This window comes from Schistocerca americana, chromosome 4 (genome assembly GCF_021461395.2).
Source record: "Schistocerca americana isolate TAMUIC-IGC-003095 chromosome 4, iqSchAmer2.1, whole genome shotgun sequence".
NCBI classification, from domain to species: Eukaryota; Metazoa; Arthropoda; class Insecta; order Orthoptera; family Acrididae; genus Schistocerca; species Schistocerca americana.
In genome coordinates, this window is record NC_060122.1 from 294,190,586 (window position 1) to 294,204,613 (window position 14,028).

Below are 14,028 nucleotides of genomic sequence, written 5' to 3' on the forward strand. Positions count from 1 at the left end.
AAAGGCCAATAAACAAGTCTAAATTACATATCTTCAATTTTTTTCAGCAAATTGCTCCAGGATATGGAAGTTAAGTTCAGTGATAATATCAGCTCACTATTGTTTGGTAATATGAAATATAGGTGAGAACATGGGACAGAGGCAGCAAAATGTAAATTTACAACGGTATGCAAGAACACACAAAAAGGGCAAACTGGACAATATGAGACACAATTAGGAAGAGTAACAGAAATTCTACATTTATATCCCCATAAGGGAACTTGCTTTGATTATTATTTACTTGTATGGTTCACGGTCTACCGCAAATTTAGACACCTAATGTGTTGAGTGTCACGGCAGTCTCTCTTGTAGGTGGCTCATGAGCACATATGTTGTGGCGAGTTTTTTTGTAGCATGTTTGTGTTATTGTTAAATATTATTGCAGAGAAGATACAGGGTGAAATGATGTTGGCACATTAAATAATTATCTTGAATAATATGTCCAAATTTCAGGAGACACTGAGGAGAGGTTTAGAATTTAACAATGACACTGGCGGGAAAAAATTTTCACTTCTATAGACGGAAGTTCTCTATGAAATTTTCCCAAAATTTCCTTTACATATGACTACACCCCTAGTCAGCTCACAATCAAAAGACAGCTCCTTTCTGTCTTCTTTCATCTCACTAAGCAAACGTACTGACAGCAAAAAATTGAGAGTTTTATAGTCAAACAGGTATAGAACAGTCACAGAAAATACAAAATACATTACCTGCTCATCTTGCCGATGGTAATCAGACTCTGCATGAGCATCAGCAGGTACCTTCTCCTCTTCCAGTTCACCAGCATTTGGTGGAATATCTTTTGGACACGCAAGACCTCTGACACGATAAAATTCTCTTTCCCTCTTTATCTCATCTGGAAGCAAAAATGAAACTGTGTCATTAACAGTTTATTAATTTTTTGAAATATTTCATGAGCACCAGAGAGCATAAGTAGTTGGACAAAAAGAAATCCATACAGAACATATTATATCTAATTTTTCAATGTAAGTATGCTAACTCAAGGCACATTCCAAGAGTATTTGGCAGAGGAAAAATTCCCCTGACACTTACCTCTATGTAAATGTACGCTGATAACAGAGAGTACCATAGCTTTTGTTCTTTAACCCTCTGAGTACCAATGGTTTCTGCTTGAAACTGCCATTTTATTAACTTTTTTTGAGGTACTGGTGGCTTTCACACAAAACAACCAATGCTAGTGCAAGACAGAGCCATTTGGTGATACAATGAGGAACTTCTACGAATGTACTGCAGTGTAGTAATCACTTACAGTGTTTAAAGCAACAGGTGTGGTGGTGAATGTGCTATGTGATTGTATGAGATTATGGCAGTCATACTGAGGAGATCACTGACAGTGAAAGTAAGTGCATCTAAAGGTACTTACAAAAATTTTAAAGTTTGTACTACTGCATTTACGAGGGGCTTCAAAATGAAACCACACGAGCAATAAGTACTTTTGGTATGGATTTATTAAATTTTAGATCAATTTTTGTTTGTTTAATTAGGACTATAATTTGTTTTGGGGATTACAAGTTCATGGAAGTTTCAAGATATGGGATTGTGTCTAGAGAAAATACGAAACTGCTTTCAAACACAAGGGTGATTTGATAAGTCTGGCACAAAAGTAAGAGAAAAATGTTTGTTTCTTAAACAAATCACCTTATTTCTCAACAGTCCAGCTTTTTCATCCTATCAGAAAAATTGGTTCTGTCAAACTCTGCAAAATATTTGTTGACTGCACAACTGTCACTTCCTCATTTGATAACCATTTGTTTCCAGCAAGCTGAAGTTTCAAGTTAGGGAACAGAAAGAAGTCACTTGGGGGCTTAGACTGGTGAATAGGGTAGACGAGGAACCAATTCAAAGGCCAATTCATGCACTTTCGCTACCGTTATCGGTGATGTGTGGGATGATACATTATCCTGGTGAAAGAGCACTTTTTTGCTTGCCCACCTTGGTCTTTTTCCAGCCAAAGCAAGATTCAAATGATCCAACAATGAAGCATAATAGGATACAGTTATGGTTCCACCTTTTTCCTGGTAATCTATGAGGATCAATCCTTGGGAATCTCAAACAGCAGCTAATAAAATGGTCTTTGCCTTCTTCGATGCACTTTCACCCGTCTTTGTTCATTGTTCTTACTGCCATTTTGATTCTTGTGTGTAATGATGGAGCAAGGTCTCATACTGTCAGAGACCAGTGCAAAAGGTCTTCCAGATTGTGATTAAACATCACCAGACATTGTGCTGAAATGTTGAGCCGGATGCGCTTTTGGTCAACTGTGAGCAATCACGGCACGCACCTAGCACACAGGTTCTTCATAGTCAATTCTCCGTGCAGGATATAATGCACTCAATTGAGATGCCTACAGCCTCAGCAATCTCACAAATTTTTATTCAGTGATCTTGCAATACAATATTAAGGATTTTGTCAATGGTTTCCTTTGTATTGAACTCAACTGGATGGTCAGAGTGCACTTCATCTTTGGTGCTTGTCCAAATATGTTTAAATTCACCTGAAAGTAAATGGTCTTTAATGATGATGCAGAGTCCATGGGAACTTCTAATTTGTGCATCAGGCCAACCCTTCAAATAAAAATGCTTCATGACAGAACTAAACTGTTTTGCCAGTTTCAATCGCAGGTGACACACTGACCAATTCAGAAGGCTGTCGGTAATGAACTGCACACTGTACATTGTTGAAATTCTTTATACAATCCTTGGAATAACCCTGAAATAATCAAGATTACCAATCACAAAGGTGCAACAAAAATGTTCCATTCTTTCATGGAAATTTATCAGATTTATCAAACTACCATATTATATCTCATGAAATGAGGGGTAGTTGAAAACTGTATGTCCCAGAGGGTCCAAAGTGAATTCCTTCTAGTATTAACTGCTTACTCTGATGATAAAGGTCAATTTTGTGAATACTTTTTTTAACCTTGGAATTGACACGGTTAAGAAAATGAAAGAAAACGATAAACTAAAATACAGCAGCACAGAAAGAATTGTTAATATAATGTTTGACCTAAATCAACACTGCAGCATAAATAAATAACTGAAAAACAAAAAATATGAACAAATATACTGGTGGACAACATGTACATTATCTGATAAAAGGTATCCATGAGATGGGGATCTGCCAGTATAAAAGAAGGCAGGAAGTATTGTGTTGTTAGTAAAGAAGCAGTAACGATAGAATGGGTCAGTCGGGAGAGCTCAGTGACTTCAAATGTGGCCTACTCACTGGATTTCACCCATCAGGGACACTTCAACCCTTCTCAAACTACACAAGTTGACTATCAGTGTTAAGTGAATACGTGAAGGAACAAACACAGCTAAACCAAGACTAGACAGATCTCATGTACTGACAAATAGGGATCGTCAATCTATGCAGATAGGGAGGGGTTGAAAAATCACATGAAATCAGCAGAAGGAAGCATTCCTGAGTTACAGAGTGATACCAGCAGTCAAGCTAGCACAATGACCGTGCACATAGGGAGTTACAAAGAATAGGGTATAAAAGCCAAGCAGCTTCTCATAAGCTACATATTCCTTCAGTCAATGCTAAGTGATGCTTGAGATTGTGTAACGAGTGACACCACTGGACTGTGGATGGCTACAATGAGTGATGAATCTCGCTATATCCTTTGGCAATCTAATGGAAGTGTTTGGGTTTGGCGAATGCCTTGAGAACATTACCTGTCATGTGTAGTGCCAACAGTGAAGTAAGGAGGAGCTGGTGTCCCGGTAAAGTGTTTTTCATGGTTAGAGTGTGGTCTCTTTACTGTTCTTAAGAAAGTCTACATGTTGTATGAAATGAACAATTTTACACCATTATGTAGAGTGTACAGTAAAGCAACAGTTTGGTGACTGTGATTGTATCAGCACGACAATGCAGCTTGCCATAAAGCTGCATCTGTGAAGGAAAAGTTTGTGGACAATAACATTCCTGAAATGGACTGGCCTGGCAAGTGTCCAGATCTGAACCCAGTGTAACAACTTACGGGTGAGTTAGACAGTCGACATCATTCCGGACCCTAGCATCCAATGCTTCCTTCTCTGGTTTTGGCTCTTGAGGAAAATGGGCTGCTATTCCTTCACAGACATTTGGATACTTCACTGAAAGTGTCCCCAGCAGACTTCAAGCTGTCTTAAAGGCAAAGGGTGGACGCACTCCATATTAAATACATATCTGGATACTTTTGATCAATGTGTACAGAGTATATCAGAACTCCACCAACAAACTTTCAGAGGCTGTTCAGGGGTACCTTCTGAGTATTTTAGTATAACGGACCCAAGGACTCAGGTAGCTCATCACAGAGTAATCATGTAATTATGATTTATTTTCAGAATGAGATTTTCACTCTGCAGCGAAGTGTGCGATGATATGAAACTTCCTGGCAGATTAAAACTGTGTGCCCGACCGAGGCTCGAACTCGGGACCTTTGCCTTTCGCGGGCAAGTGCTCTACCAACTGAGCTACCGAAGCACGACTCACGCCCGGTACTCACAGCTTTACTTCTGCCAGTACCTCGTCTCCAACCTTCCAAACTTTACAGAAGCTCTCCTGCGAAACTTGCAGAACTAGCACTCCTGAAAGAAAGGATATTGCCGAGACATGGCTTAGCCACAGCCTGGGGGATGTTTCCAGAATGAGATTTTCACTCTGCAGCGGAGTGTGCGCTGCCCGCGACAGGCAAATGTCCCGAGTTCGAGTCTCTGTCGGGCACACAGTTTTAATCTGCCAGGAAGTTTCACGATTTATTTTATTTGTTACCACAGTTACCTCTGTTTTTGAGAAAACATCTCCACAGTATTTAACAGACCTGCAATACGTAAGCACCAATACATACAATACAAGACAGTGCAACGCTACAACCCTCAGATGATGCAAAAGAACAGTGATGTTGCCATCAGTGTGTGTATAGCTCAGAGTAGTGTTGTCATGCCACTGTACCATTGCAGTAACTGACCCCATACATGAGTTGCATATCTGTCAACTCTTCACACTACCCACAATACTGCTTTGTATCACTGTTTACACACAACTAACGCTGCCAGAAAAGAAAACCCTAAACAGAACCAAGCAGTAATGAAGGAAAACTTGAGAGTAAAAAGAGCATTACTGTCGTCAACAGCAGGTATCGTAAGAAAATGGAAACAAGAGACACAATGCATATCATGGACATTTGCACTGCTTCAGTGCAATACAATTACAAAGCTAATTGGGGCACGAAATGCAATACCTCTATAAAAAGTCAATAGGCTGTGAGTTCATTCTACAAAAATATTCAGAAGGTACCCCTGAATAACCTATAAAAGTTTACTGGTGGCATTCTGTTCCACCCATACAGGTAAAGAAGGCAACACACAGTAGCTATAATACAGGAAATTATTCAGTACATCCAATGTAATAACAACAATGTTTAATTTTCAGTTGTTTTCTATTGAAGATTTATTCATGTGTGATGGGAAAATCATTGTCTAGGTGTCGATTTCACTATTTTGGTATTCCTATATTTGATATGTATAATATCATTTATTTAAAGTTATTGTCATCATTTAGTCTTGAGCACAGTATAATGGGCAGCAAGTGAAAATGTTCTCATCATTTGCAATACCTCTGACATTTCCCCTAGGAGACGCTGACTTCCCTAAGTTTTCTACAAACACTTGATGGTAAGTGACTCATAGCCGACATATGACTCTGCCCTTTTCCCGGTAAGTGTTTTAAGAAAACAGCTTTACAGTGATGGATTAGATTCCCGTAGGATGCATAAAGCCCCCTTGAAACCAGCATTCTGTTGCTGTTATAGAGAGGTTTAAATTAGGTGTAACTAAATATTTTTAATACAGTCAAAATTATGAAATGGCATAGCTTCTCCAGACTATGTTGTAGGAAGATATTCTCATGTTTCATAACTCTGGCTACGACGTTCCAGGTTTGACAGATGCGTACCACTGTCGAATTTATTTATTTATTTATTTTTTGGAAATTTGTGGTAAGGTCTTACGAGACTAAACTGCTGAGGTGATCACTCCCTAAGCTTACGCACTACTTAATCTGCCTTTCCAAATAAAACTTTTAGACCCATTTTGCTGCTAAATTTTCTAGTTTTTTTTAATATATTTTTTTAAATTTTGTATCAATATTCTTCCCTATTACTTGTCAATAGTAGAAGCAATTGAAGCAGGAAGGTGAGTTTTATGCTTCTATCAACATTGACGCTTGGTTGCCATTTCTTGTTTTCGTTCTCCCCTGACTTTTTCCAACGTGCAATCAAACAGTATTAGTGAAAGTTTGTCCCCTTGTCAAAGTTAAGTTTAAACTGTAAATGGCCAAACAATTCATTGCCAGATTCAACTCCTGAGTTAATATTCTTGAGTGTAATTCCACTGAGATCAAAGTTTTTGGTGTGCACCAACTTCCTTCACAATAAGTACAGTCACATAGTTTTTTTGAAACCAACACTGCAATAACTAAGTTCTTGTTGTCAATTGTCTTAAGTAACATGATATATTTAAACCTGATGATTTGGACTGCCTGGCTGTCGAAATGCCCTTGATATACTCAAATTTTTTGGTCAAGTTGTTCCCAAGTTCTTGTGTGAATAATTATGGGTGTGGTCTACAGGATAGATTAAAAGGACATGATCTTGGTCATTTCAGTGTGTAGATGAACTGACTCCTTTGTTTACATGGCAGGTATTTTCTGCAAGCATTTCTTTTGATTTCCTAAGTACAGAATTGACGCTGTAAAAAACCTAGATCTGATAACTGAACTTTTTTCTCATGGACTGACAGAGTTAGCACTAGCTCTTTGCCTTACAAAGTCCATGGTAAAGAGAAATAGAACAATGACAGAATGTATTTTTGTTTTGTTCATGGATGATATTAAAGACAGATCCACCACCAGACTAAAAACTTGTGCAGCAATTGGAGTTGAGATACATATACATGATGATGCCATTAATGCTTGGGCAATATTGATTATATTCCTGATAGCTGTCAATGTTGTTCTGTAATTTTGAGAACTGACAGATGTGGCAGGAGAAAGTGCTAACACACAAAAGCATCTGGTTATATTCAAAGAGAAGAACATAAAGATGAAAAGGCTAAAAAATTGATATAGCAGACAGTGCTTTCTAGCAGTACAGCGGAACTAACAATTACTTGATGTGCTGAATTTGGAAACACAGCAGATACTGTGATCATACTAATCCTTCCTAAACTGAAGGTTAGCACTTTCCTCCACAGATCCCTTCGATTACCACTCTCTGCTATGTTTCAGAGGTTCTGCGGATATCTCATTTGAAATAGATGCTTTCTTATTTCCACCAACTATTGCACTCTTGACATCAGCACAATATAATGGGAACTACACTATACCAATTTGTTCTCTCAGTTATGTGGCCAGTATTCTTCATACCAAATAATAAAAAAAAGATTCCTTTCACTATGAATTTCGCAGGGATTTAATTATGAGTTCCCAGGAGTCTTGATCAGTGATTTCAAAAACATGGCTAATACAAATATATGAGGGATTCTCTTCATGAACAAGCAAGAGAGAGAGAGAGAGAGAGAGAGAGAGAGAGAGAGAGAGAGAATCTCTGTCTCAGTTCACATGAGCCAGCTGTTCTCTCTCCTGGCATTACTTAGTCATGATTCACACAGGGATACTGATTTCCCATTGTGACACTCTTTTGAAAAATTGGCATATAGAAAATGCTATTTCTGTTGATTGATTGGGTTAGATTTGTTGTGTTTCTTTTATGTCACATTTAATAAACATCATAAAAGCAAAATAATTGTCACTATGTGTGAACTACATCAAAATCAATGTCACATGTCCAACGTGCATCCTGAGCGGCATGTAAAAAAACAATGGGAATACAGTATTTTTTGATGAATTTAACATACTACTAAAAATACTGAGAACTTGTTGGAATATCATGCATTACCTTTCAGTTTCTTCAGTGTTCTAAGAAACAAAGTATTTCAAAGGTAAGGGCCATAATATATTTACATTATGTTTGAATAATGTAAATGCAACAGTAGAGAGATCCTGATAAAGAATATTAAGATTGTGTGATCAAGGTGTAAATCAGTATAGTATTAAGATCTATAACCCAGTTTAAAATCACTGCAATTTAGTTCTACCAATACTGAGCTTCTAGTTTATACATTTACCAGAACCAATAAATATTACTTGCAATAAATCCATGTATGTTTAAGCATGATTACACTTACTATCTTGTAAATTTGGTACGAGTTTGTACACAATGTCTTGCATTGTTCGATCAAAGCTGATATACTGCAGTGGATGAGACTGGTGAATTACTATATTGCATGTTGGACATGTGTTATTTTCTTCTAGATGCTTCACCAAACAACTTTTGCAGACTGAAACATTAAAAAATTCACAATCAGAAAATACAAATATGTTTCACATACATCAAACGTGCTACAATGATACACAGAGCTTTGTTTCATTAACTTGCTAATCATACATGGCTGCTACACTAATGGGTCAAAATCCTAAGACTGATAGTATTTATTTACTTACCTATAAGATTCTGTGGCACCTTGTAAACCAAACTACTAGGCCATGGACACAGTACACAGAATAGTATTAGAAAATTTATAAACTAAATAACTAAAGCAAGAAAACACAAAAACCAGAAGAAATTCCAAAGGTTTGGAAGCATGCATTATTTCATTCTTTACACAATTAAGGAGAAAAATGAATGCCAAGAACTACAGAGGAATATCACTATTACCTGTTTCATATAAGATCCCTTTTACAGCAGTACTTAATATGCTAGCAGGTAGACAACAAGATTGAGAAGTATCAGGGTGTACTTTGGAAGGAGAGGTCGTGTTTGGAGCAGATCCCTAGTCTTAAGCCCCTAATCCAAGACAGAACAGCAAGATGGAGGCCCTATATCACTGTTTGTTGACTTCAAAAAAGCATGTGACTATTGATAGAGCATTTCTATTTCAAATTTCGGAAACGTTTGGTGTGGATGACAAAACAAGAAACATAATTTGGCAAATACTAGTGCACACAAAATGTAAAATTAAATTGTAGAAGGAGGTATCTGAATCTTTCAATGTACGAAGAAACTTTAGATAAGGAAATGTTCTATCCCCCATTTTGTTAACAGTGCTCTTGAAAAGGTGATCCAAGAAGGGATAACGGACTAAGTGCAACTGGGCTGGGAAGACAAGAATCTTAAAGAGTTTGGTGTTTAGTTTTGCCAACAAACTCGCAATACCGTCAACAAATGTAGTAACTGCAACAAGAAAAAAAAATCAACATTTTAAAAGAATTGAAGGAAAACCAGGCCTTCAAATATGTTATGAAAAATATATGACAAATATAAAACAGGTAACAGAAAAATTAGGGGAATCAACAAATTAAATATCTTATTGAGGTGGCACAGAAGAACAGCTGTCGTATGGAAGCTAACAAGCTTAGAGCAAGGAAGATGGAAACGACTTTTCAGTTGAATAAAGATACAAACAAAAAGATATTGTCTCCCGTAGCACACATTTCCAGCACTATGTTACAAAAATAAAGCCAAATGTTTATATGCAGCCGAATGCCTAGATTTGAATAATACATTAGAAATAAAAAACTTGGAAAAAAAGATAGATAAAGGTGAAGAAAAATACTGAGAAAGAGAAAGAGAAAGAGAGAGAGAGAGAGAGAGAGCACAAAGTGTGTGGTGTCACCGTCAGACACCACACTTGCTAGGTGGTAGCCTTTAAATCGGCCGCGGTCCATTAGTACATGTCAGACCCGCGTGTCGCCACTGTCAGTGATAGCAGACCGAGCACCACCACACGGCAGGTCTCGAGAGACTTACTAGCACTCGCCCCAGTTGTACAGCCGACCTTGCTAGCGACACCACACTGACAAATACGCTCTCATTTGCCGAGACGATAGTTAGCATAGCCTTCAGCTAAGTCAATTGCTACGACCTAGCAAGGCGCCATCACCAAGTTATATTGAGATGATAATACTGTATCAACAAGACCAATGTTCACCAATTGTGGATTAAAGTTAAGTATTCCAGAAGCTACGTACTTTTCTTTATAGCATTCATTACGTATCCTGTTTCAGACCTCACGCCAGCCTGCGTGAGTTTAAGCGCGTGCCTTTCGGCTTCCTCTCATTGTGTCTAGGCTGTCTTGCCTAGACACAACAAAGTGATCAGAAGTTTGGAAATAATAGCACTGTGACTGAATGGAAAATTACTGGAAAACCCAAAAGTTAAATAAAAAATAGTTATTTATGTGGTCCACAAAGACCCAAAAAAAGTGAAGAAAACATGAAAAAATTATGAGAGTGTATATTTATAAAGATAAAAAACAAATTACAGAGAAAAGTTCTTAAGTACTATGACAGACTTATTTACAGGAAAGGACTAGTGTGCCACAATGAAACCTTTCAACTTATTGTTAAATACATGGGTTTTATCACTCAATTTTTTTTCAGTTTACTGAAAATGAAACCTGCTGAATAGTGCAGAAATTTCTGTTTAATCAGTCAAACTTCTGCAGCAAGACCCTTGTAACTCCACAATGAGATGAGGTGAAGATATCTACTCCTTATAAATGTTTTTGTTCTCACATAAAGAGTAATAACTATGTCCTGAACCTCAGGAAACTTTTGTTTCAAACTAGAGCACAGATATTTGGCAACAATTTTTTGTTTGTTTTCACACTCCATTTTCATAAAAAAAAAACAGCAAATTCTGTTTCAAAGGTATGAAGAATATAACTGTGGCATTTTCTACAAATAACTTCAAGGAAGCACATGGGACTGGGACCTACTTTAACATAAGTATTCTGCAAATCACTTAACAGTACTTGGAGCAATGTACTTTTCAACATTAATTGCCCTTCCCTTTTCTTGTTCCACTTGCAAATCAAGCAAATGAAAAAGACTAAGTGTGTGCCTCTGTAAATGTCTCAATCTCTTATCTTGATATTATAGTCTGCCCACACCATATGATATGAGTAAATTTTTGTATTAATTTCACTCGTAGGTTCAGTGTCGCAGAACAGTTATGTCACAAGTATACTGAGGCATTGAACACAATATTTATGCCAGAGTAATTTAAGGAGAAGTAAAAGTATGTAGGCTGGCCTGGTACATGGGTCAGAACAGACAAGGAGTCTCACAGGGCTCATTTATAGTGACAGAAACCCCACCCAAGTTTGACCCCCACCAATTCAATTAAGTGCAAAGACAGTTACAGAGTACAGAATACCTTCTAGCCATGAGATTCTTAATAGTAAAAGTCAGAAGGTTCTCCCCCCTTGACCTTCAGTTTACATAATATTTATCACTGTTGCGGATTCAGCATGTTGTTTGTTCTTTTGAACATGTCCGAAAGAACAGACACCATGCATTCATAAAGTTTAAAAGTTTTATCTGAGAGCATAAGACACTTTTACACAGAACATTAGAGGCAAAGAATCTGAAACACCATGTTCAGCATGGAGAGCCAGAAGGAAAGGTCATTCCAACAGGATGTGAGCTACTGTCAGTAACACAACCACAATGGAGGGATGGCTCATAACATAAAACAAAACTAGATTTAAGTGTATGACTGATACAGAGGCAACATAGGTAGGTGGATTCTTTCTGGGAGGAATCGGAGGAGGAGTACCATGCACCAATTGTACTGCATCTTAAACGTCTGGAGAGGTCTTATTTGCAACCAGAAACCGTACCTTGGATCGTCAAATGAAACGTTGGGCAATTAATGATTTCAATCTCCAAATCATCACTGAGCTCATTCCCTGGGATACCCACATGACTTGCAACAGAGAGAAAGACAACTGAGCAGACACTACCACAGGTCAGAGAGAAAGTTGTGAATAATAGCAAGTATCACAGAGTGACACATGTAACACATTAACAGCCTGGAAACTGCTCAATGAGTCATCACAAATTAATACACAGTCGAGGGTCTGTTTAATAAAACATAGGGCTTCATTAATGGCTCAGGGGAGCATATACTATGGAGGTCTGGAGGGAATCCTGGCAAAGGGCCTTGAGGCGTGTTCTAAACTGCATGGAAGGTATGTGTCAATGTAGATGCAGGGCAGGCCATTCCAACAAAAACACTTGCTATTGGCTGAAGCTCCCTGATGTCACAGCAATGACATGTAACATTGTGATTTTACAGAAAATGCTTCACTTTAGAGATTCTGTAGTGTATTACTTATGTATTTTATTTTTGGTTACATCCAATACAAAGTTGGAAAAATCATAACAAGTAACATGACAGATAATTACACCTTAGGACTAAATAAACGATCATGAAGAAGAAAAATAAAGCACTCATTTGATGAATAAGCAGATGGTAATGTAGCTTCTTCCAGATATCTATCGTTGTTCATGAGGTGAAGATTCAGTCACTAGCTACTTACTTGTTGTGGCACATTAGCTTCTTCATTCAGATATCCAGTCCTTATAAATGTTTTTGCTCTTACGTAAATAGCAATCAGTGTGCCCTGAACCTCAGGAAACTTTTGTTTCAAAGTAGAGTACAGATATTTGACAACAATCTTTTGTTTGTTTGCACACTCCATTTCGATAAAAAGCAGCAAATTCTGTTTCAAAGTAGAACACTTTGTTTTTCTATACTAGCATTGGACAGTAAAGACCTTCATGACATACAACTGATTTTCAGTCTGCATAGGCTCTCTTGCTTCACTTTTTGCTGCTGGAAATACCCACTCATTTATCAGTGTTTTGGTATTTAAATGCAATACAGCCTGCAATGTACACTACTGGCCATTAAAATTGCTACACCAAGAAGAAATGCAGATGATAAACGGGTATTCATTGGACAAATATATTATACTAGAACTAAAATGTGATTACATTTTCACGCAATTTGAGTGCATAGATCCTGAGAAATCAGTACCCAGAACAATCACCTCTGGCCATAATAACGGCCTTGATATGCTTGGGCATTGAGTCAAACAGAGCTTGGATGGCGTGTACAGGTATAGCTGCCCATGCAGCTTCAACACGATACCACAGTTCATCAAGAGTAGTGACTGGTGTATTGTGGCGAGCCAGTTGCTTGGCCACCATTGACCAGACGTTTTCTATTGGTGAGAGATCTGGAGCATGTGCTGGCCAGGGTAGCAGTCAAACATTTCCTGTATCCAGAAAGGCCCGTACAGGACCTGCAACATGCAGTCGTGCATTATCCTTCTGAAATGTAGGGTTTCGCAGGGATGAAGGGTAGAGCCACGGGTCGGAACATATCTGAAATGTAACGTCTACTGTTCAAAAGTGCTGTCAATGAGAATAAGAGGTGACCGAGACATGTAACCAATGGCACCCCATACCATCTCGCCGGGTGACATGCCAGTATGGCGATGACGAATACATGCTTCAAATGTGCGTTCACCGCGATGTCGCCAAACATGAATTTGACCACCATGATGCTGTAAACAGAACCCGGGTTCATCCAAAAAAATGACATTTTGCCATTCGTGCACCCAGGTTCTTCATTGAGTACACCATAGCAGGCACTCCTGTGTGTGATGCAGCGCCAAAGTTAACTGCAGCCATGGTCTCCGCGCTGATAGTCCACGCTGCTGCAAACGTCGTCGAACTGTTCGTGCAGATGGTTGTTGGCTTGCAAACATCCCCATCTGTTGACTCAGGGATTAAAACGTGGCTGCACGACCTTTTACAGCCATGCGGATAAGATGCCTGTCATCTCTACTGCTAGTGATACGAGGCCGTTGGGATCCAGCATGGCGTTCCGTATTAACCTCCTGAACCCACCAATTCTATATTCTGCTAACAGTCATTGGATCTCGACCAATGCGAGCAGCTATGTCGCGATACGATAAACCGCAATCGCAATAGGCTACAATCCGACCTTTATCAAAGTCGGAAACGTGATGGTACGCATGTCTCCTCCTTACACAAGGCATCACA

General features: G+C 38.4%; 1 protein-coding gene across 1 annotated transcript in view; it reads right to left on the reverse strand.

Moving 5' to 3' along the window:
• The window catches only part of LOC124612432 (polycomb group RING finger protein 3), a 45,844-nt gene that overhangs the window by 18,384 nt on the left and 13,432 nt on the right, over positions 1 to 14,028 (reverse strand). Inside the window, exons 3-4 of the mRNA XM_047140639.1 lie at positions 8,295 to 8,447; positions 750 to 895 (exon numbers count right to left, since the gene is read on the reverse strand). Coding sequence (XP_046996595.1) covers positions 750 to 895; positions 8,295 to 8,447 — 299 coding nt within the window. The remainder of the gene's footprint in view (positions 1 to 749; positions 896 to 8,294; positions 8,448 to 14,028) is intronic.